This window comes from Bradysia coprophila, unplaced genomic scaffold (assembly GCF_014529535.1).
Source record: "Bradysia coprophila strain Holo2 unplaced genomic scaffold, BU_Bcop_v1 contig_94, whole genome shotgun sequence".
NCBI lineage: Eukaryota > Metazoa > Arthropoda > Insecta > Diptera > Sciaridae > Bradysia > Bradysia coprophila.
In genome coordinates, this window is record NW_023504022.1 from 9,544,333 (window position 1) to 9,568,696 (window position 24,364).

A 24,364-nucleotide genomic window follows, 5' to 3' on the forward strand; every position below is an offset into this window, starting at 1 on the left:
CAAACGGACTCTACATGACTAAACATTCATTTTCCAACGGCAGCAGCTATGAATTGAAAAACATTTTCCATATGTACGGTGTGATTAACCTTGTTTTCTCAACCACTCAAAAGGCCACGATAGAATAATGCTTTGTCTGATGACAGCTTGAGTGAGAAATGTCTATTTTCTACCTGCTTACTTTAACAGGATAGAAAATAGAGATTCTGTCCCCTCTTACTTTGACAGGGTAGAACGTAAACGTAAATTCTCCTCCAAATGTCACCTTTGCTTCGGTTTTGCGAAATTGTGTAACAAATTGATGTTTGATCTATTGCGGGACCCCTCGCGCACTCTTTAATATTTATAAGATTTATTGGAAAATATTTGGGATTTATTTTGGGATTTACTAGGATATGAAAGATTTTTTGATTCCCTCTGGAACGGTGTACGTCATTTTAGGCTTCGACTAAACCATCAATTCCAAAAAATCGCAAAAATTTGCTACTTCGAAAACTAGTCGGTGGATCTGAAGAAAAACGGTTAAAAACACCTCGCAACGTGCGTTTACCTCTGGAATAAAATATGTAACTCAAACTACGCTCTTGTTCTAATTTTCTATTTTCTTCACTCAAAAGGCCATATCAAAATGACACTATGTCTGATGACAGTTCGGTGTAGAAAATGTTTATTTTCTCACCTCTTGTTTTGACAGGGTACAAAATAGACATTTTCTCTCCCGAATTGTCACCTTTGCATAGGCTTTGAAAAATTATGTGACAAATTGATGTTTTTGTTTCGTGGAACAACCTTTAACTCAAACGATTCACTACCCTCGCCTCGCTTTAGCCTCAAAACTTTGTTCTTGTTGGAATTTCCTATGTACCCTCGGTAAACAACTAACTATTTCAATTGACTCCAAAGTCAAATGTGAAAACATGTGTGCCACACACAACGATGTAGAAAAACGGCTTTTATTGATTTAAAGAAAAAATTCTATAAATTGTGAACGAGGAAAAAAGTCGTATGTAGAATGGTATATAACGTTGTATGTTATGTAATGTACACATTGCCATCAAATTGAGAAACTTCGCATCATTCCAACATCATTAAGTACACCGAATAAAAGGTTGCGGTAGCATATTTTTCGCTTTTATGGTTCTGTTTGACATGTCGGTCGCAGGATTTTATGTTAGACGACAACAAAGTAGAAGGTATATGTATATATGGTTATAACCATAATAATTCTATACATAACCAGCTTACAGCGAAAGGCAAGCATGTACACGTTCTGTTGCTGTTGATAAAAGTTCATATAATAAACCACCGTTCGAAACCCCTTTCCTATTAAATAATTTGACGTGGTAACAAAAGTTTACCGCGAGAAGTACGAACTTAATTTACTTTCGCACCTTTTATAAACTGAACCAACAAATCATTGATTGAATCAACGCTGTTGAATCCGCGTAGCTTACAAATAAAAACGTTGACTAGGCAATGGCAATACTATACATTTCTTAGCAGACGATTCATCATTACTTTTCGCAAAACATTATCACAAGGATAAGATCCACAATTCTAACCATCCTAAATGTTAGCATAGCAGTTAAATGCCTATCGGCTATATGAATGATTATTCTCTCTTCATTCATTTTCATTCCTTTTCCGATGCCAACAACAACAATTGTTCGAATCAGAAAAAAAAATCATTATGAACCCAATGAACGAATACCGAACAAAAAAACTTATAAAACTTTCATTTCAACCAGTTAGTTAATGAAGCTCTGCCGTTTTTGTCGATTTTTTTTTCGTATTCATTACTCTGCCACTTTTAATTAAAATCAACCACCATAAAATTAACAACCGAAATGGTATACTGCAAGAATGATGGGCATACAATACACGTATAAATAGGTTATGGGTATAGGAACATTAAAGACTTTATTTGGCAGTCTCATTTATTTACTGACAACCAAAATATAAATATAAATTCAATGAGCAAAAGATAGTGTGGCACACATGAACCTTCCTTCCTTCACTCCCCCCTGGCTCATAATACTATAATTTTAATGGATGGTGAGGGGGTTGGTTTATGAACTGCCATCAAAGTAATTCCAAAATAAATGTTATGCCATGGATGGGCAATCAAATCTGTAGTAATGCTTGGATGTATTTTCTGTAATTAATTAACTCCTCAAAAGTTAAATGGGATGTAATATGGATGGCGTGTGTAGTTGCTGTACAGATACAATGTTATACATTGTGTATAGGAAAATGTAACCGAAATCTATCGCAATCGCTTATATGCTTTGCTTCCTTATAATATGTAGGTGAAGTAAAGTGCTTTAGATGTTTAATAGTTTGTTATTTCATGGTATGTGGAACAACATAAAATGGTTTATACATTTATGCATTGCAAAGTATTTTGTTGAATATAATTCGAAATTGTAGATTATTTAAAGGGTTGTTTGTTTTTGGAAAGCTCCGTACGAAATCCCCCACTGATACATTCAAATAAATCCTTGAACAAGTCTTTTAGTGTAGGTTTGTGTTAGCCGAACATAAGAAGTAAATTGAATTTTCGTTTGCATGGGGATTTAGAGCGTACATTTAACAATACTGAAACGTGTTAAGTATTTACACGAATCTAATTACATAGATCTACATAAATTGTTTCATGCTGTATAATCCACACAGAGAGAAATCTGAGAAGTTACGCAACACTATCTATGAAGAGCTTTTGTAGCATGTCACTCACTCTTAAGATTTTCTATTTAGAAATACCAAAAAATGAAATCCTAGAAGACATGCCACTTTTAAAACGAAAGATTTGAAAGATGTAATCTTTCACAGACGCCAGGACTAACTTCTAAAATGTCCTTAACCGAAAAAAACAATTAAAATTCGTTGGTCCTGCAGAATTTTCCAGTCTAGAGAGAAAAACAACTGACATTCTCTCCCAAAAGAACTTCTTCTTTTACATTATTTGTGTAGTTGCTAGTTCCAGTAGCAACGATTTTGTTTAGCATCAACAAAAAAAGGTTCTAAATTGTTCTTTTTGTGCAAATTAGCTTAAGTGTCGTCACTGATGCTTTTTAGTTCAAAGATTTTACTCCAAAATATGAAAATTAGATTTACATCAAAAAAGGAATAATCACTCTTTGCATGTACAGTACAAGCAACACTGCAACAGCTTGTTCTCACTGAGTATTTTCGGGAAAACATATTTCTTTATTTTGTTACATTTTCCATATTTTCCCAAAATTTTATTTATTTTTAAATGGAAAAATTGTTTTCCTGCAAAATTGAGACTTGACAACAAGATAAAAGAGGACTTTCCGTAAATTTCAGTAAAATAATTTCAGCTGATGAAACGTCGTCTAAGTACGTATTAAAGGCGAATGGCGGAGTCCGCTAGACAAAAAATCGGCACGCGCACAGATACAAATCTACTACTTCATTTGATATAAATATTTTCAGAAGACTGAAATAAATCCTTTTCATTTGTTCATTTTCAGAAAGAAGTGTTTTTTGCAAATGTACAGACATGCAGATCAGGTTGCCTGCTTCATTTTTTACATTTACTCAAAAACTAGCATAACATCTGAAGAGTGAAGAATGCACAAAAATTTGTCACTAAAATCTATGGTTCCTTCAAAAAAAAATCTGAAAAATGGACTGACTCAGCCCGAGACTCAGACTCTTTTTTTGGAAAATCAACTTCACTGATGCCTTGGGAATCGATCAGTGGAAACAACTCATGATAGCTAGATCTGGTTAGCTTCTGACCACAACTAAATCCGAGGCCGCAACACCCTTCTTTTACCTAATTCACTTAACGTGAGCGTTTTGTGGTAAGAGAAGAAGTGTTTTTCCCTTAAAGCATTAGCATTTGTGTGAAGTCATTTAAGCTAAGCTGAGCCATTTTGCCGTCGTTCACTTCAGGTTATAATCTACACTAGGCATGGGCGATAATGAATATCGATAATTATCGATTATCGATAATCAATAATTATCGACTTTTTTTATCGAAAATTATCAAAAAAATATCGATAATTATTGATATTTTGGTAATTATCAAGATATCGATAATTCGATATATCGATATTTCGGTCTGGAAATCCGATATTTATCGATATATTCCGATATATCGGTATATTATCATGATATTTCAGATAAATATCAAAATATCGATATTTTGATAATTATCGAATTTCAATATTTTGATAATTATCGATAATTATTAAATTATCGATAACGATATGATTAATCAATTATCGATAATTTCTTTCGATTGATATTATCGATAATTTTGAACGTCTCCCATCCCTAATCTACACTAAGTATATAGAAGTCAAGTCCTGAATGCGACTTCATTGAAGTGACATGCTGTCTAGAGAAGCAAAATCAGAATTTAGCGAACCCTATAGAGAAGTTTAGTGATAGTTTATTGACACGTTCACATGAAATTTAATTTTGGTATGATCGCAATGTGTTCGAAAAAGCTCGAAAAGACTTTAGTTTTGGCTAAGTAATAAATATATTGCAACAGAAGTACAGTCAGAGTCAGTGAAATTTCAGCATTAATTTTCTTTCAGTTAATCGACACATACAATCAAAACTGCTTACAATTGTTTATACGGTTAAAACTGCCATTTTTCCACATTTTACTAAAATTTCCAACGTTTTCCTTAATTTTCCCAAAATATATTTTTTGGAAAATATGGCATATGGAGAAAAGTGTAGATCTGGTTGTGGTCTACATTTTTCTCCATTTGGCCAAAAATGAGCCATCATGGCTTCATGGTGAAAAATCGTTTTAAAAAATGTCTTGGCCAGAAATATGTCAGTGAGTTTTATGATTCTTTAGGAAAACGTTATCTTAGAAGTAGTCACTGCATTCAATTCAAAAAATAAAATATTCTCAGAAAATAGATTATTTGTAGTGCCAAAATACTCTAAAGCTATAAAGATCCTTCATGCATTTTACATCTCTCAGAAAAATTTAACAAAAGAAAGTCTACAACGGAACATCGTCGTCAAGTAAAAATTTCTTTCAGATCTGTCGTTTTGTCCAAACTAACATTCTTCATTTCAAGAAATCGAATTTATTTCACGGTGTTGCACACTCTTTTACATAGAAATTTTACTTCAAATGGATTCATTCACAAGAGTGTTAAGCGGTGCTACATATATCTTATCGCATTATCATTCGCCCCTTTTGAAAACGTGACACCATTTTCGTATGACCCCGAATAACGGATTAGGAATTTGACAAGGTAAGTATGACTAATAAATAATAATTTCAATAATTTGGCATGGAACGAAAATGAAACCGCGATTAATCAGCGGGTATTTTGTTAGACTTATACAGAACGATCGACTATACATGTTGTTTCGTTCGAGGAATTTGTATGTTGCGTGTGGCAAACAATTTTCTGAATAACTTAATTAGGTTGAGTTATTCAGGAAAAAATTGTTTTGATTATCAGCTTTGCCTTTAGAGACTTATTGCCTGCTTTGAATCCTAAGGCGCTACGCTGTAAAATTTGAAACAATAGTTCTATACTTACTTGTCCATCTTTCATCCAAACCGTTGAAGCAACGTCCAAATCAACGTCGCAATTTAGCCTCACTTCTGTATGCGGCTCGGCATACACCACCGACATTTCACCTTGATGTTCATCATCATAGGGTCCGCTAATAATTGGTCGAAGCGGTAACACTCGCGGTTCATCACTTAACATGAACGAATCAACTTCCTTCAAATCACTACTACTATCATGCACCGAACTATCACCGTTGCTATCCAACTCGTCCGTATTCGACAGTATAATAATCTGCTCGTTTGAATTAGAATTTTGATTTTCTATTGCATTTAATGCGTCACTGAGTTCGCTCTTTTCGTAAAATGTTTTGTCACTTGAACTATTTTGATTTAAATCTACTATTGCATTAATTGTGTGGATTGGGGGCGATGGTGGAGCAGTTGATGCTGGTGGCGGCGGCAATGGGGTTGTCGATAAAATTGCTGGTTTTGCATGGTCCTCAGTATTGTTCTGCGGGGAAGCCCTTCTATGTCGATGATGCATCGTTATATGGCGGACATTGCTTTTACGCTGTGCAATATCGTCGGCATAAAATTCTTTATCTCCACCTCCTTCGGTGTTATCATTTTCAAATTTTTCTAATTTTCTTCGATAAGACACTAAATTTGCTACATTCTTGTTTGTGTTAATAAAGTTAGTAGTTAGAGGATTGCGATCAATGCGTCGCGAAAATTTTACGTGATTCGAAGGGATTTTATTGATATTCTCATTAGCGAACATTTCTCGTTTGTCGTGGATGCCACTTTTTATTGATGATGGCACACGTGTGTTTATATAGTCAGCTCTGTGACGGTTGATTTGATGTTTTTGGCCTCTGTTTGTTTGGTGACTTTCTCCTAAGATGCCGAATATGCCTGAAAAAATGGAAATTGTTTTTACTATCGATCAACAACAGATAGAACGTAAATAGATTGATTAGTGGTGATCAACTTTATTTAAATACAAGAAATCTTTTAAAAAAATTAGATTTTCACCGAAAATCGTTCATTTCATCAAAAAAGCATTTTTTTGGTGAACTCTGGTGAACTCAGCTTGTAAAATATTGTACGTATCTCGGACGAAAATGAAAAGTCACGTTTTGCGTAATATATTGACCTCGGCTTCGCCTCGGATCAACAAACAAACGGTTGTTAACGCTAAATTCAGCGGTAAAGTGAACGATAACAATAAATTCCCGCTGTTTAAAGCGTTACCGTTTACTTTCCCGTTGAAACAATTACAGTTCCCGTTACAGTTAGCGTTCCCAAATGTCTATTCTTTCGCTTAACACTTGGCCAAACAGATTTAATACCATGAAAAAATACCATGTAATGAGAAAAGACAATAATATGAAAATATAAACAACAATGCTACGAGTTCTGGAAAATTGAGATTTTATACATCAAAACTGACGAAGTAACAGATTTCAATCCGTTGATCAATCGAAATAATAGATTCGACAATAATATGGAACTTCAGGCATAATGTTTTTTGCCCGTGCAACTATTAACCGCACAGATGTCCAAATAGGTGTTAGGAGAGTATGTGAAAGGCTTTTCCAAACGGGAATGGTTATTTGTTTACGATAACCGCAGAATCGCTCGAGTTAGAATTTCCTTTTTTCTCTCCAAGGTGAACACATAATTTTTGGTGCGTGGCGTGAATAACCGTTTCTATCCACGAAACACGAAAAGTGACAGGTGCAAAGACAAAAAAACTCTTGTTTTCTCACCCGAACTGTCATCATCAGAGGGAGCGTGAACGTCAACAAAACGTCATCTTCTCACCGAAGTAGGGTGGAAAAAAGGCTGCTAGGAATTTCGCGCCGCGTTATTCACAATAATTGACAAAATGACACATTTGTATAAGGAAAATGTCACTTTGTGGGTTATTGTGAATGACACAGCGCGAAATTCCTCAACACTGGAAAAGACTGCTAGGAATTTCGCGACGCGTTCTTCACAATAATTGACAAAATGACACATTTGTTTAAGGAAAATGTCACTTTGTGGGTTATTGTGAATGACACAGCGCGAAATTCCTCAACACCGGAAAAAGCTGCTAGGAATTTCGCGCCGCGTTATTCACAATAATAAGGTTATTCATGCCGCACGGGTCGAACATAGTGGTAAAGACAAATCAAACAACGTTCGAATATTGTTGGAAAAATGGTATTCCTGTACGCTACAGGGTGTCTTCGACTCTCGTTCGTCAAAACGGTTTTCTCATGCGTCAGGTTCATAATTGAAATTCCGAAAAATAAACCGTGACAGGAACAGAACATGAACTTCTTTTGAAAAACTATTTTCACATTTTTCCTAAATTTTCCCAGAAATATTTTTTATGGAAATTAAGGAAAATATAGACAATCTAGGAAAATTCAAAAAAATATGGAAAAAGGTTTTCCGAAAGCTAACTCCTGGAATAGTAGTACATCATATACTTTGAGCCAAATCACTCGATATATAATTACGAAATGAATTTAATTAAATCGAAAAAATTTCATTAAGAATGTATCAAATTAGGGTTTATATATACTCAACTCTACAATACGAATACCAGCTGAAGAAGAGAACAAATTCCAAATTATGCCCGAATTCCACACAAGGTCGTCGCCTTACCTCTAATGTTTTATTATCGAATAATAAAATAAATGGAAGGATGGCTGCCCTTTTTTTTAAAGATGATAAATGTAACCCGATTTAACCCGTTGAAACATCGTATCCCATCCAACATAAGAAATTTATTTGATGAATTAAATTTCAATTCTTTTTGGCATTTTCATTACAAAATTCACTCCGTATATATGGCAAATAATCAAATTGACCTTTCCTACTTGAAATTCTTCGACGCTGTGCAATTATGCAAATTAGCAGCTTCTTTCCCAAAAATATTCAAAATTACTTTCTTGCCTTTTTCGCTATAGATAGACTATAGTGTGTGAGTGTGGTAGCGTGTGTAAAATTTATATTTTTATTCCATGAATCATCATAAAAAATAAGAATGGAAGGAAGCGAAAAGAAGATGTATAATATGCTGATATCTGTCTTTTAAAAAATTATGAAAAAAAAAGTATATGCCTTGTGTTCTATAAAAATTACTTTATTTGTAAGTTCTTACAATGATGATGGGGATACATGCGACATACCCTTAGTCACAAAGTAATCTCATCAGTCATGTAATATATCTGTACGGTAAGACAAGTAAAAATTGTGTTTCGCTGGAAGGACGGATACTGCGGGTTGAGGTTGGGTATAGAGAAAATTTATATAAAAATATAAATCTGCCCCCGTTAAAGTCAAGAGAAAAACTCAATACAAAGTATAAATGTGTTAAAAATGATATTATAATTCAAAAATGTCTTCCCCTTTCTCACAAGTTGTTTTTTTTTTGTTTAAGTGGAGCTCAAGATAAATTCTTTTTATTACAAATGAAAGCTGTTTGGATTTTTTTTTATACGCTGCGAAGGATTATGTTGCCATACACACTATGCATAACATGTACATTCGTTTAGATATTTATATGTACGTATGTAGAGTATACGTTCGGGTTATATATATATGTACGTTACGTACGTATGTATATTATGACGATGAAAAACTGAGTACAATTTATTTTCATGATTTATATCCAGGGGATAAATTTTATATTTTTTTTTCTCTCTGTGCCTTTCGTCTTTATCCTCGCTGAAACAATGTCGATATATTAACCGGATGAAGAAATAAGTTTCTAATAAATATATGACGTGATTAGCAAACAGATTGGAATTAACATTGACGGTTAAATGTGGGATGAAAATGAAGCACAACTTAAATTTAGATTAGATTGCTTAATTCAAAGAGAAAATTGTGTGTTCACTTTGATGATGATGATATTGGGTGTATGGTAACGGGACATGAAGCAAACCGAAAGGAGAGAGAAAGAGACAGACGAAAGTTAAAAAGGGAATTTTATTGGCAAAGGAACAATAAATTTCAACGATAAAAAGAAATAGAAAAATGTGTTCGTACATACAAAGTAGTGAATTAGGTATAACGAGAAACCGGGTTATATGCATCCGAATAAATGAGTTGAGATAGGAACCTAAAGATTACGTGGTTATATGTCTGAGCAGTTTTATATATATTCTGGATTACCATTTTGTTTCGTTCGGTGTTAGTGACGACGATGATGGCATTTTTAGTATGACAATATTAAAACTACCATCTCTGTACATGTTTATGAAGTTTATGCAGCCGTCAGTCGACTGGAATTTGTGTTACATTTTGGTACAACAAAACGCTCACTTTATTTTCTCGGTCGGCTTACAAACGGTGCTATATTACTCCATCATCAAATTTCCTTACGAAGTCTATCGCTAATCTCACTGCCGTTTATAAGCTGCGTAACGTTCAAATTCTAATTGAATTGGTCATTCCAGCAAGGAAAAAAAACCGCTCAATCCCATATTCAATGCAACAACTAATAACGTTTCAATAAACGTTTCAGTTATCAATTCAAATTAGCTAAATCGTAAGCGATGAAATAAAATAGCCAATCCACTTAAAAGGATCTTAATCTTTAGCATAATATTGCTGGGAATGGAATATGAATGCGATGTGCTCTTCTGCGAGTTAATGCTAGTATATGTATACCAAATCTCTGCAAATATTTTACGAAACCCTCTATTATTTTCGCCGCATATGTTCCCATCGCCTAAACCCACCAATCACCAACGCTTATAAGTTTTAATACCATTACCATTCTTTTCTTCATATAGTACAAGCATATTGTATAATTCGCTGTTGGAATACGTTCTACACCAGATACTGATGCTGCCGCTGCTGCTGCTACTGCCTTTATTTGGTATGGAAAGCAGACTTGGTATGTAAATTGACATTTCGGTAGAGTAATAAAATAGAATATTTGACTGGGCGTTCCATATATAAATCTACTGATTTTAATCCTTATGTATTAGGTGGAGAAGCTTTTCACAGAAGAAGTGAAATAATTTTTTTTTTCTGCACACATTTCGAGTGGCGTGTAATAGATTTTCCGTTTGTTAAATTTAGCACGACTTATACGAAATTTTGGATTTTTTTTTCTCATCTCTCCCTCCGATCTATTTATATATACACATGAAGGACTCATGCGTGGTAAACTTTTTAATTTGGGTAAAGGCACAAAAAATTAACTTAATTAAAAGTTTTGTATATTTCAATGGAATTGAAGTGATGGTTAAATTTGGATTTGGTATGCAAAAAGAAATTGTATTTCGAAGCGTGTTGTGTATATACACAGAAAGCACCTAAATTTTCGCCGAGTTATAAATATTGAAAGGACTTGGCGGAAAGTCTGAGGGGAATATTCACAGTTGAAAGTTTCAAATTGTGATGGTAATAATATTCTTCGGAAGATGGTTTTGGTTTGTTAACTTTAACTAAAATTGATGCTCAGCTCAAAGTCGAAGTTATGATATTTTAGCAGAAAATTTGGTTATACGGAAATGTGTTTTATTGCTGAAAATATTTTTCTCTCAACAGAAATGTAGAACGTTTCGAGCGTTGGCAACACTACAGTAAACCCTTAAACGACGAGTGGTTTGTGCTGGTTGTAACCACTTTCCGGTTTAATTCAATTTCGACTTTAAAATTGTACGGCTATTAGAGTAATTACAAGAATGTACAGTTCGTGGCTAAACAAATGCTATTAAATACCGGGTACAATTTTGCTCAATTAACAAATCAAATTTTAAAGCATAAATAAATTTCACTTTTATTTCCCGTATCATCCGGTACCGACAGCAATGAGAAAAGTAAGCATTTAGCGTTTTGTTACGCAAAAGACGTAACAGAGAAGTTCCCTACCACCGAAGCTAACTGTGACGTAAGTCAAACATAATCAAAGTTATCTTTGTGTTAAAGTGAGCCAGGCTTCCAAACCTTTGCAAAAATGGTTCGGTTATCGGTGTGGGTTTTCGAAAAATCGACAAAAAGGAAAAACGGTTCGGGTTCAAGCTAAGGTTATTAATCAAGAAAAGGGTTCGATTCGCAAGTATCAATGCAACATCCAATCGAATTTATTCCTAAAACTGTTTCCAAAAGTAATATTTTGATATCATTACAAAGACATAAGGGCTGTCATTGGATAGGTGATGAAAGGACACAATTTGCTTTAAATGGTTGGTCGTAGCACGTACACCCTTCAAAGTTCATATTACCGGGAAACTTCGTTGTCTTACACCTATAATGTTTGCTAAAACTAATGAAGTAAAAGATTTTGCAACAAACAGTGTTTGTCAAACAATATGGCAATACTTTAACTAAACGATGGTAGGAAGAGATTTAATCGTTAAATGGCGATACTATTAGAGCCGAAAGAGATAATGAAAGTTCATGATTTTAGTGGTTAGTGGTTAAAATATTCCAACCACTAAGGTAAGGTAACGTTTGAAAGTGCCGTAGGTTAAAGATCTATGACTCAAGCATGGCAGTCAAAAGCATTTTACCCCAATGCAAACGTTCTTTAATTATGATTAACATGGAACAAATTAGAGTGATATTTGCATACAATTTGAATGTACATTTATAAACATTCAGACCCGAAATTGGGTTAAATTGAAGAAGATGCATAATCTATTACTTCATAAATTTTAGCATTTTCAAAAGATTTTACACGAAATCTAATACTGCTTTAATTCTAACATATATGCTGCTACTTAAGACCACATTCCGTTACGCAGAACTCATTGTTTCTTCTTTGTCGTTGTCGATAACAGATGACATGCTCAAAAAGATTATTTGCCTGTTTTGGTTGGAGAATATGCATCTATAACCAGAAATTCGAACCATCTACCACGATTGTCTTCTTCTCCTCTGTCGTAAAAATGGAGAACTGCAACATTTTATCTGACACAGAAATTGTACTGTAAATTCATTGTCTTCTGCTTTATAGTGCAGCACGTGCCTTCAGCTACCTATACTTTTTAATCGGGTTTTAAAATTTAATCGTCAAAACCTTTTTATTTAATTATGACATGATTAACTCTACTTACAGAGGTGCCAATTAAAAGCGTATTTCCATTCCAAAATATAATACGAAGAAGTTTGCTAATGAAAAATGAATGTGAATTTCGAATTTAATTTGCTGGAAAACTAAACATTCTGCATTAACTTTTAATATGCTTCAACACCGTCCTACAAAATGACAATGGGTGTGTAAATATATCAACGCGGATCCACCTGAATTGAGGACACATCAAAAAATCATGCAGAACTTTCACCGAAACTCTGATTGTTGATTCATGACAATTTCCATCGGGCAAAATGGGTAAATTGAAACATAATTATATTTTCCTTTTATTATTCAAAGCCTGATAAGTGTGAACAAAAACACATTCAGCTCCCATATCAATAAAACCGAAAATCTATACAAATGAGAATGGATTGCTGCTGCTACCTACCTCTGCATACACAACATTATACAAAAGTGACACGTTGTCAATCCGAATTTATTAATGAACACGATAAAACATAAAACTACACTTCATTAGAGCGCTAAATGAACGTATAAAATTATAGATAATCCTACCAGAAATCATATAAATAATTGCCTATTCAAAGAGGGAATGACTAATGTCGAAACTAATATATTATCGGAGTGGAGGGTATACGAACGATCGGGAAAAAAAATTGTATGCGTATAGAACTCAGGAAGTGTAGAGTGAGTGGATCTCTATTAATGTGAAAATAGAGGGTTAAGTACAAACACCCTTTTGTTATCCCCCAGGTCTTATACCTCACTGATACTAATCTTGTCGAAAATATATTACGCATAACCCGGATAAGGACAATATAAATGATGATTGCATTTATTCATCTCTGAAACTGTAATAAAGACAGAACACATACCGTACGTGTGGTGTATGGATGGATGCTATACATTGTCCGTATATCCATCCACCATATTACGAAACATTAGTTTGCATGCATGGAACATATAAATGCAGAGTATAAACAACCATTGGTTGTTGCATTGTGCACAGACTCTTGTGTAAGCGTTTAGCAGGACTATGACGCGTGTTCAGGACGCAATGATTTATTTGTTCGTTTATTTTTACTCGGTTCAAAAATCATACCAGTTGTGTGTGCTTGGAAATCGAGAGGGGAATGGGTGTGTTGAAGACGAACATACATACACACACTTCCTTTCAATGTTTAACTACGCAATCTGGTATGATGTATAGTTTTATTCCGTTTGGCATAACGATTATCTCGTGTTTGTTTTTGCGAGACCGCATGTTTACAGTTCCCCAGTGAGAGATAGATTTAATTGAGCGCGTTCGTTTTTAGTTTTTATTGTTATTTGTTTGTGGAAAGTCACGTTTGCGGAAAATCCTGTCAATAAAATTGATGGAAAAAAATAATAAAAACTCTTCGTCCATGGATGTATTCAGAGTGTTGTTGATATTTCAACGTTATTACATAGATTTGTGATCCTTTGTGAACCCTTGGCGTAACTGAAATATAGCAATTTTGCCTGATTTCTGATACTCACGTTCGTAGGACGAAAATAAATCACAAAACAAAAGGTCGCGCTACTCTACTGTATGTTGTAAATTTAACATTTGATCACTACTGTGTCGTATCTCGCTATTGTTTGTGAAAAATTGAGTTTCAGTCTATTTTTATAAAAGGGCAAAGATTTCCCTGACGATAGGGTAAACAGGTCAGTTACGGGCCTCATTTATTTTACTAAGTGACTCGGGTGCAAACAGTGCATTAAAGACTATATGAAGATAGTGTAATAACGACTATTCGTACTCGTACCCTGTTGCAAATAGCCTATAATATACTATTTGTACCCGGGATGAAGATTCATTTTTCCTTCAACAAAGTGAGTTGACAAGGTGGAATGCCATGAGCAAATCTATTTCTTTCTTTCTTTCCACAAATTAACCTGAGAATTACGTGTAACATTCAATACACAACTTTGCTTCAAATGACATTTACTGAGAAATCCAAACCGTGAAGCTTATAAGACGTCCAAATGTTTCTACTCTACCATAAGACAAATATATTGCCATTATCATTTTGATTTTTAAGGGGACTTTCAATGTAAATCAATGTACGGCTATTCATCTGTTATCGATAACAACGACAAACATAATGACAAGCTCTGGGTGATATGGTCATTTATATAGTAAAGTACATGTTAAAAAAAATTGAAGTACAAGATTTGAAATCAACGGATTAAAAAAACTTTGATTGATGGAAGTAATAGACCCGATAATATGCTTGCCGTATGTAACAGGTTAAGAGAGTAAGTTACTCCCGGGTGCAAATAGCCCATGTATATTATAGTCTCTTCTTTGCTATTCGCACATTCTGAAGGAAATAGTCTTTTCTCAGGGTCGAACAGAACGCTTATAACGACATTTCGTCAAAGGATACGGCTCAAGTCTCAAGATAATTATCTTGTAAGAACTACAAAGAAATAAACTTGTTATTGTTCTAAATACGAATTTCTTGATTGCAACCATCAACCAATTTCTCTTACATTGTGTGAATAGTCACTTTACTGTTGGTACTGTTGGCAGAACGTGCGAATAGCATTTCGTTTATTTTAGTTGTGAGCCCTTAGTTTTATAACTATCAAGCACCCATTTGTGTGACTTCATTTTGTCTTTCAGTGCTTGTAACTGGCCTGCTTACCCTATATGTACACCACCTTAGTTCCACCGAAATTTTGTCCCAACAAAAAAGTCGATCCACACCCTAAACTTTTGGTTAATATAATTTTCGAAAGGCAGCAGCTTAAGAATTCCGGTCCATATACCCATTCCGGATTACATTTTTAATGCAGAACTTTTTCTGAAAGAATGTCAAATTATCCGAGAAATTATCTTCCGTTTCCTATTCAAACAATTTTTGTACTCGACACAAATTTCTGTTTCTTTGAGAAAATGAACTCGTTATCTCTAATTTGCAATTAACTTTTTCGCTCAACAGTCAGACCCACTTAGCGTATACCTTTCTGTTTTTACAAATGACTGGAGTACCTCGCCGGAACAATAGTGAAATTATTTTATATTTTTCGATGAATAAAAGCAACTCTGACAACTCTTCAATGTGGATGTATTAACCATCATGTCAACTTGTTTTTCTAGTCTGTTGGACTGTCGCAAAACGGAATACGTAAAAAAATATTTTATTTTATTTTTGATATAAAAGGAATCTTTCCTTTCAATCTACCTAATCCGTAATTATTTCTATTTGAAAAGGCTGAAGAAAAAAGCGAAATAATCAAAGACGATTTGAAAATTTCTGCGTACAAAAGAGGAAAAAAAGAAGAAAATTCGTCGTAAGCATTTTACTTTCTACTTCGATTTTTTTTTTGCCAATGATGCCGGTTTTTGGATTTTATTTTTCGTTTAAAAATGCTATATGTAACTTTGAGCTCCAGTGAAATAAACGACGAACTCGAATCAATAGAAAAAGCTAACTTATAAGCCGATTTTCGGAATGAAATTTAATTTATTCGGAATGTAATGCGATACATTATAATAATTTATAAACCACTACCGTCCATTAAGGCGTAAATAATTCGACAGAAAAAACATAAGAAAATATGTCTGGGTAAATGCTTTTCCAGTGTAAAAGGCACGAAAATGTATTTATCTTCTATATATATGTTCGACTTTCACATCGTTCGTATATATGATGGCACCAGACGTATATATAATAATAATGCTTGCATATAAATATATACATAAAACAGTCAATAACAAAAGGACTTTACTAAAAAGAATGTTTATTGAAGCAAAAATAAATTTGAACATGTCATGGACTATAACATGTGGTCCTATAGAAAACATATCTGGTAACATTCGATAAGAACGTAAGACATTGTTCTTTTTTCTTTAAAAAGGAAAATGTTTAAAAACAATGTTAACTCTTATATCACATTATATACGATGGATTTAGTGTTCATAAGTGCAGATATTTGATATTTTTAACCTATAAAAGCACATTGAGAGTTATGTGTAGCATTATTTGTTCTCGTTTTAGATGGTGTGGTATCGGTTGAGTTTCTTATTTTATTTTTTTGTGGGTATGTGGAAAGGGGGACACGTTACACACGTTAGTTTATGACTTAATCATTGATCTACAATGCGCGATAGATGAGGGGTAATTGCTACTATGTGTTACGGAAACGTGACACCGTCTTTTGTTGTCATAGCAACCGAATTGAAACTGAAATTATGATGTCAAATTAAGTTGGTTTTTCACTCTGTTAGTGGCGCTATCGCTCTAGAATTGAGTTAATCAGTAATTGAAACTTAACTTATTTCCAATCGACATAGAATGAAGAATGAAGAATATTAATAATCTCATTAATAGAGTACTTGTATGGCATGTTGCATCGATTTTATGACTTCAGTTACATTTCCTGTATAGTTACTGACAACTAGTCAATTACTTCTCTTCGTCAATTACTTCTCTTCGTCAATTACTTCTCTTAGTCAATTACTTCTCTTCGTAAATTACTTCTCTTTGTCAGTTACTTCTCTTTGTCAGTTATTTCTCTTTGTCAGTTACTTCTCTTTGTCAGTTACTTCTCTTTGTCAGTTACTTCTCTTTGTCAATTACTTCTCTTCGTAAATTACTTTTCTTTGCCAGTTACTTTTCTTTGCCAGTTACTTCTCTTTGTCAGTTACTTCTCTTTGTCAGTTACTTCTCTTTGTCAGTTACTTCTCTTCGTCAGTTATTTCTCTTTGTCAGTTACTTCTCTTTGTCAGTTACTTCTCTTTGTCAGTTACTTCTCTTTGTCAGTTACTTCTCTTTGTCAGTTACTTCTCTTTGTCAGTTTCTACTCTTTGTCAGTTACTTCTCTTTGTCAGTTACTATCCTTTGTCAGTTACTTCTTCTCGTCAGTTACTACTCTTTGTCAGTTACTACTCTTTGTCAGTTACTACTCTTTGTCAGTTAATTCTTGTTGTCAGTTACTTCTCCTTGACAGTTACTTCTCCTTGTCAGTTACTTTTCTTTGTCTATTACTTCTGTTCTATTTGTCAGTTACTTTCTTCGTCAGCTACTTTCACCCTCGTTAGTTACTACACTTGCACAGCTGCTATAGTTATTCAATAGATTAAGCTAAAAAAGGGCAATATAGAGTAGGTTCTTTCTAAGTTACAGCTTTTTAAAGTTATGACTTCCAGGAAATTTGCTATTTTCCGAAACTTTTGTCAAATGAATTTTAAGAAAATCTGCTGTGACATATCAGCACAGATCTATCTTTGTGCTGCAAAGACACACTATCTAAAAATATGAATCTCGTTTTTTGCCATACAAATTTTTAAATGTACTGAGTGCCGAGAGTCACAATTTCCGGTGAAAACTTCTTTTCATTTTGAAGTTTATCTTTTACTGGGAACTATTTTCGGGAAAACATTTTCCAGTCTTGTCATTAACTTTCATACATTTTCCTGTGTTTTCCTTATTTTTTTCAGAAAATGTTAGACCAGAACATGAGATAAACTACCTCACTGACTCTTGTTGCTTTAAAGGTTAAAACTTAGTGACCGGAAACTTTTCAACCTATCCTTTTACTTCATCACCAAAAATTAGGACTCGGCAAGATAGACAAGGTATCAGTACTTTGCCATACAATACCAATATTTATCTATCAAAGCCAGACGTCTACTTAATTGACGCCGTTAAAGAATGTAAAAAGAACTGTAAAAATTTGATGAAACTTAACAATTTGCAATCATACTTACATTGTATCGAAATGTACCAACTCAGCAATATCCAAAATCGACGATTGATAATCGGTCTCATGACGTCATGACAATAAACCAATAGACTTCTCGCTCAAATGGTATCGCACAAAACTAAATTGAATTTTTGTTTTATATAAAATTCAGAATTAATGTTCTGGTACTTTTACATTGTTCAAACACTTTCTAAAGTAGATTTTATTGCAACTCTGTGAGTATTATGTAATGTGGTTGTGGTATGTCGTTGTATGTACGTAATGATTTTGTAAGTGTTCGGGTAGTAAATCATTTGTTTCATTTTAATAGTGAGTTATGTTTAGCAAGGATATTTTTGGTAGTAAAAGTATACGGTCGGAAATTTAACTACGTTTAATGGTGGGGACATCTGTCGCAGACGAAAATCATAAAATTAAACTTGAAAATTTTCACACCAACATGTTTAACCTTTAAGATATGGTTAATCATCTCTCATCTCTGTTAACGACGAACTCCGAATCCTCTCTTATATAATACGAAAATCCTGTATTGAAACTAATGAAGTGAAACCGAGTGAAACATTTTTTTTATCATCAAAAACACTTCGCTGGGAGGAGTATAATGGACCTAGGTATTATACAGAGATATGCTTGCTGTTTTTAGAAGGTTTAATGTATCAGAAGAAAACGGTTCCTCAATACAGTGGTTAGCTATTGCTGGAGAACGCTTACAGTGACTAAATTCACTTCTTGTCACTGACCTTTTGTCTCATAAAAGTTCAGTCTTTAGATACTTTAGGGTTGTGTCTGTGACAATTTGTCATTTCATTATCGTTAAGCGCGTGTTTGAAATGATTCTGATCGGCTACATTTGTGATTAAATTTCTTCGAAAACTGGCTCAATACACACTTTTTGATATGAAGATAGCCGAACGTTTTCCGACCCTTTTCAACCATCTGTTGTCGACAGCGACGACAGAAATAGGTAATGAAGTTTAGCTAGTGTAGCGGAAAAAATGTTTAAGAAACGAAGTAACGAGGCAATACTTTGAACAAAGGAAGTAACAGATTTTATGATTATATTGGATGTAGACAAATACTTGTTCAACCTAATGACGTAATAGTTCTGCAAGGCTTTACACTTACGCCAGCGCTTACACTAAATAGTGGCGATAATCTACTATTGTATCTGTTTAAACTGCTGAGAGACTTAATAATTTTAAGAATGATGTGCTTTCCTGTCTGTAACAGGTTAATTGTCTAGTTCCGAATTTTATGAGGTGGAAAGTAAGTTGTGCATTTTTTAGTCATTCTGTATTGGTCTGAGAAAATCATCACACCAACTTATACAATTTGTTAGATTTTAATTGCTCCCATAGTTCATATTCGTCATTAGGGAAAGTTTCTTAGAACTTTGACACTGTTGAAAGTTTGTTACAAACTTTGTCCATAAATAAAAGCTGACAATGGCATGCAGGGATGAAGGAAAAATTGTGTGTATGCAAAGACAAGCATCAAAACACATTTTTTTCTTCTCCTTCCCTAAACTAATGTTTTTCTATAACAATAAATCAAAGGAAATTTATTATTTGATGCTTTTCAAAAACATTAAATCCATCCCATAAAAACTGGGCCATAAAAAAAATGTATATCCCTTTCTGGCCGATCTTTAAATTTATTGATATTTAACGAAAATCCTTTTTTTATGTTTATGCCTATTCCCGAGAATCATGTTCAAACTTTGCTAAACATAAACATGTTCGACATTTTACCCAGCTTTGGTCGGAATTAGTATATGTATACGAATTGTGGGCGAAAAAGTGTTATCTGGAAAAACATTTTGCGGAGACCAATACGTTTGGCTGTCATATGAAATGGCAATCAGTGCGATCAAGTGACTTGATAGTAATTTCTTGGTCAAATAAATGTTGAAAAAGAAAAATCGGGGCTCGTTAATTGGCAATTTATGTTATCGGAATGGTGTGTATCGATTACGGATGGAAACTAGTAAGACTTCGATTATTGTCATATCCACAGACGCGGTGGCGGCTCAATATATTGCGTGTATTTCTATTCATTGAGAGTATGACAATATTACTTAATTTGGGATTTCTGAATGGTTATGAGGAATGAAGACGTCTCGTCTGAATGTTTTTATTTGTTTTTCAGAGATGAAACAAAGTCTCAGTTTTTCATGTTCAAAATTAAGCATGGATTATTTTGGCGATCACATATTTTTGTAAATTTTCCGATTATCCTCGATTTTCCAATTTTCCTCAATTTTCCGATTTTCCACAATTTTCCGATTTTCTTCAATTTTCCGATTTTTTCATTTATTTTGGGAAAATGTTAGAAAAGTTGAGAAAATAAAGGAAAACTGTTTCTGATACCTAAGGTATATTTCGCGTCCGTCTAGCATACTTTAAACGTGAAAAAATTCAATTAAACAAGACTTGAAAACGTTCAGAAACGGTCAACATTTCTCCCTGTACCCAATGAATATGCTGCTGCTTGTGTTAAAATTACTTCCTAGATCTTGCTATTAAATCTACTACTTCACAGGCTTTAATACAGATTTTGCTACATATAAGAAAACATGTGCTGAAAATTGATGTGCTAAATTTGCTAAAAATCTGTAAGATTTGCCAAGATTTTCCAAAATTTGTTTCTGACAGGTTTGGTCCTTTTAGAAATGTGTGGAATTGAAATTCAACGTAAAAGGAAGGTGTCATGCAAACGCTCTACTTATGTTGGATACGCTCTCCTTGTGATAAACCAGTCATTACCGAGAGCTCGTGTAGTTTATATGAGCCTTCGACCCATGTCACCATCGCATCGTCAGTGTCGGTAATGATTGGTTTATTAAAAGGAGAGTGTTTACAATGTACAACGAAGATATGACAACCTTGTGAAGATAGAACCTCTACTTAGAACATTATAAATTTGCTGAACTCAGAACTTTGTTAGATTAGAAATGGAACTAGAGCTTAGTCAATTTACACCTTTGTTTACGGATGAAATCGCATTATTAAAGCAATCGAGAATATATCGCCCGAAACCATTATACCATTCAACGTCCCCGCATTCCCTTCGCCTTACAGCTATAAATGTAATAAATTTACTGTCGTCGTATAATTAAATTGATGGCCCCCCATTTTTTTTGTATCCCGTTTGTGATTGCATTTTTCCACATTTTGATGACAATACATTTCTGTCAGTTCGTAGCATCAAATCAAAATCTCTTACAAATAAACCCCCAGACAGAATATTTCCATATTTCTGTTGATGATTAATTACGGCAAGATTGAATAGACTTGGCTGGTGATGTCATAAAATATATATAATCTTTAAGTGACAAATAATGTGTCTCCTTTTGTACAAATATATTTATCAACAGCTTTAACAGAAACAACATATTTTCTTCACCGCACTGACACACCACCATCGAAACCGACAACAGCCAGAACAACAACAACCACAAAACAGACAAGAGTATACGACGACAAGGAGGCATCAGAGCGCAAGAAAAGAAAGCAAGAAAAGAAAAAAAAAATTGAATTTAATTTCACAAAGATGAAAAATGATTATTCAGCAATAAATTCCGGAATATGAAATCTATATCTATATATAACACAGCGCACACACATCCAACAATTCTTTTATCAATATTATCCATTAAGTATATTACATGTTGTTGTTATTATTATTGAAAATCCTTTTATTAATGGAAAGGAATATTATACGGACGTGTATAACTGTAGACTGTAGGTATCGGGGTGGGAGGGGGAAGTTACGATATTGTTATTGGAGTATTGTTCAGCCTAAACTCAAAAACACAATAACTATAAAGCAACTTAATCGGTTGGGTTTTCGGTAATTTCGGAGGTAATTCTTATTATGTTCGTACATGGCATGCATGGCATAATAAAATACGACAAACAACGGTGTGTTAAACTCCGTGTTTCAATAATAAATTTTCACACTTAATTAATTTCACGTTTTTCTTTTTTGCTTTATTTTTATTTTCACACACGCACCTTCTTCGCTATATTTATTTCTATTCCATAAATTACATTTTTATACATTTTTTCATGGTAAATATATGAATGCGATACGATAATTCAAAGGGTATTTTCATTTATATTGGCGTGGATGGCCCATTGAACAAGTTATTTATTTTTGTTTTTGTTCACAATGTATATAAATGGTGGTACAATGTGGTGTGGTGGTATTTTTGTGATTTATTTATTTTGAATAAAAAGATGGGAAAATTTTTGTTGTTTTTTTTTATGTACACAAACCTAACATTATATTATCGGTATGTAGAGGGGTAAAGAGGATATAATAAAAAAGGGCAGAACGAAATTACCACGCGCGCGAGATCTGCACCCTTCGGTTTCAATACTAAGACTGAGCTGTATGTGGTAGACAGATCACAATCGCTTTAGGGGTGGAAAATAAATCGAATATTTCTCAACTCATTGTGATATAGTCGGTTTCAGCAGTGAAATCAAAACCATTTTCGAGCTGACCTTTTTTGTCTTTAAAAATTTTTCTTCCCTTTTCAAAACCGTTTGTGATCGAAGGGATTTTAATTGAATCAAAAAAAATATTTTTTAACTAAATTTCGTCCTTCAGATTTAAATAACTCAAGTGCAGTCCCAACTGAAGGAGACTATAGTGATGCGTGCGCAATATATTTGTGAACAGTTCTCATATTTACGTCTAAGGAAAGTTAGTTCGGAATCTGCGTATTTCCATCATCAACTCGTTTCTGTTAACAGCTCATGCGTTTTGAATGATAAATAACAAAGGCATGCGTTACTTCCGTCGACGAAATTGTAATATTTTCAAATTTTGTTGTTTTTTTTTACAACTTATTCCATTTCGGTCCGCAGATCCTTCGACATACATGCGCTATTTAATGTGTATGCACGCCGAAGCTGTGTATAAACTGAAAGATTATCATTAAGATTTCCCTTTGCCATCCATACGATATGTGTACTTACATTGTTAACGTTCTTCATGGTACATATATTATACGTCCGTGTGTATACATGCATATATCCTTTATGACAAGCGAGAGAAGCAATTTCATCAATTCACAACAAACTCAACAAACACTCTCGTTTGAAATGGTAATTCTTATTAATTTGTTTTCATACATCATTTCATCGATGGAACGTTTACGTAGGATGTACTGTACTTATAGTTATATCGGTACATGTACATTATGTATACACATTGTATGGCTACGCTATAGACAATTTGAATGGCTTAATGAATTGTGCATTGATGCGAAGAAAAGTTAATTTTGTCTGCAATAGGTTAGAGTCTCTTTATCTCTTGTGACTGTGACCTTACTATATGTCCCTATATACAATACGTTATATCTACACCCAACGATTTTATGGAATTTAGAATAGAATTCCCAAAAATTGTCAGAATTCTTATTTGCAAAAATATCTGAAGGATAAACCCCAGTCTAGAAATCAAGGACAATTTTTGGGAAAATATGGAAAAGTGTTTTCCATAAAATTGTCTCTGTTAAAAGTGATCTTTCGTATGACTTTTCGCTATATTTGTTGCAGTGTTGGGCCATAATTTCTTATGACGTTAAATTTTTCGATTGAACCCGCGCTACCCGTAAGTTTATGCCTAGCGCGGGTTCAACCAATTCACCAAGGAGTTTTTAGATGTCTCTTGGTATGGTAAGAATGGTAAAGAACGGGCAGAATTATTGCTATTTTACGTTATAGTTGAACATATTGTGATTCACCGGAAATTGGGAACATTTGTGAGGAATCGATGTCACTGTGTGCTGTACGTACACAGACCAATGTCCGGATATAAATATCAAGAAAACATACAAAATTTGAATTCTATTTTGTGCTTGGATCATTGACATTTCGACGAATTGTTTATTTTCAATTTGAAATATGACTTTCTACATCTAAAGAGTCAAACATTTTCCTCATTTTCCAGTTAATTTGCTGAACTACTTAGCTTACGGTAGAAGTTTGTGAAATAATTAACGAACGAAATTTCCGTTCATTTCCTTT

General features: G+C 33.8%; 1 protein-coding gene across 4 annotated transcripts in view; it reads right to left on the bottom strand.

Annotated features, from left to right (window-relative positions):
• LOC119085315 overlaps nucleotides 1-22,698 on the bottom strand; it is a 62,541-nt gene extending 39,843 nt beyond the window's left edge. For 2 of the 4 annotated variants that reach the window (XM_037195697.1, XM_037195694.1), the window contains exons 1-3: nucleotides 22,604-22,698; nucleotides 18,328-18,513; nucleotides 5,553-6,442 (exon numbers count right to left, since the gene is read on the bottom strand). In XM_037195697.1, the coding sequence (XP_037051592.1) occupies nucleotides 5,553-6,442; nucleotides 18,328-18,388 (951 nt within the window). In that variant the 5' untranslated portion in view covers nucleotides 18,389-18,513; nucleotides 22,604-22,698. Of the gene's footprint in view, nucleotides 1-5,552; nucleotides 6,443-18,327; nucleotides 18,537-22,603 lie in introns of all 4 variants that reach the window. The other 2 variants (XM_037195696.1, XM_037195695.1) reach the window with 2 other exon arrangements.
• Between the last annotated feature and the right edge of the window lie 1,666 nt (nucleotides 22,699-24,364).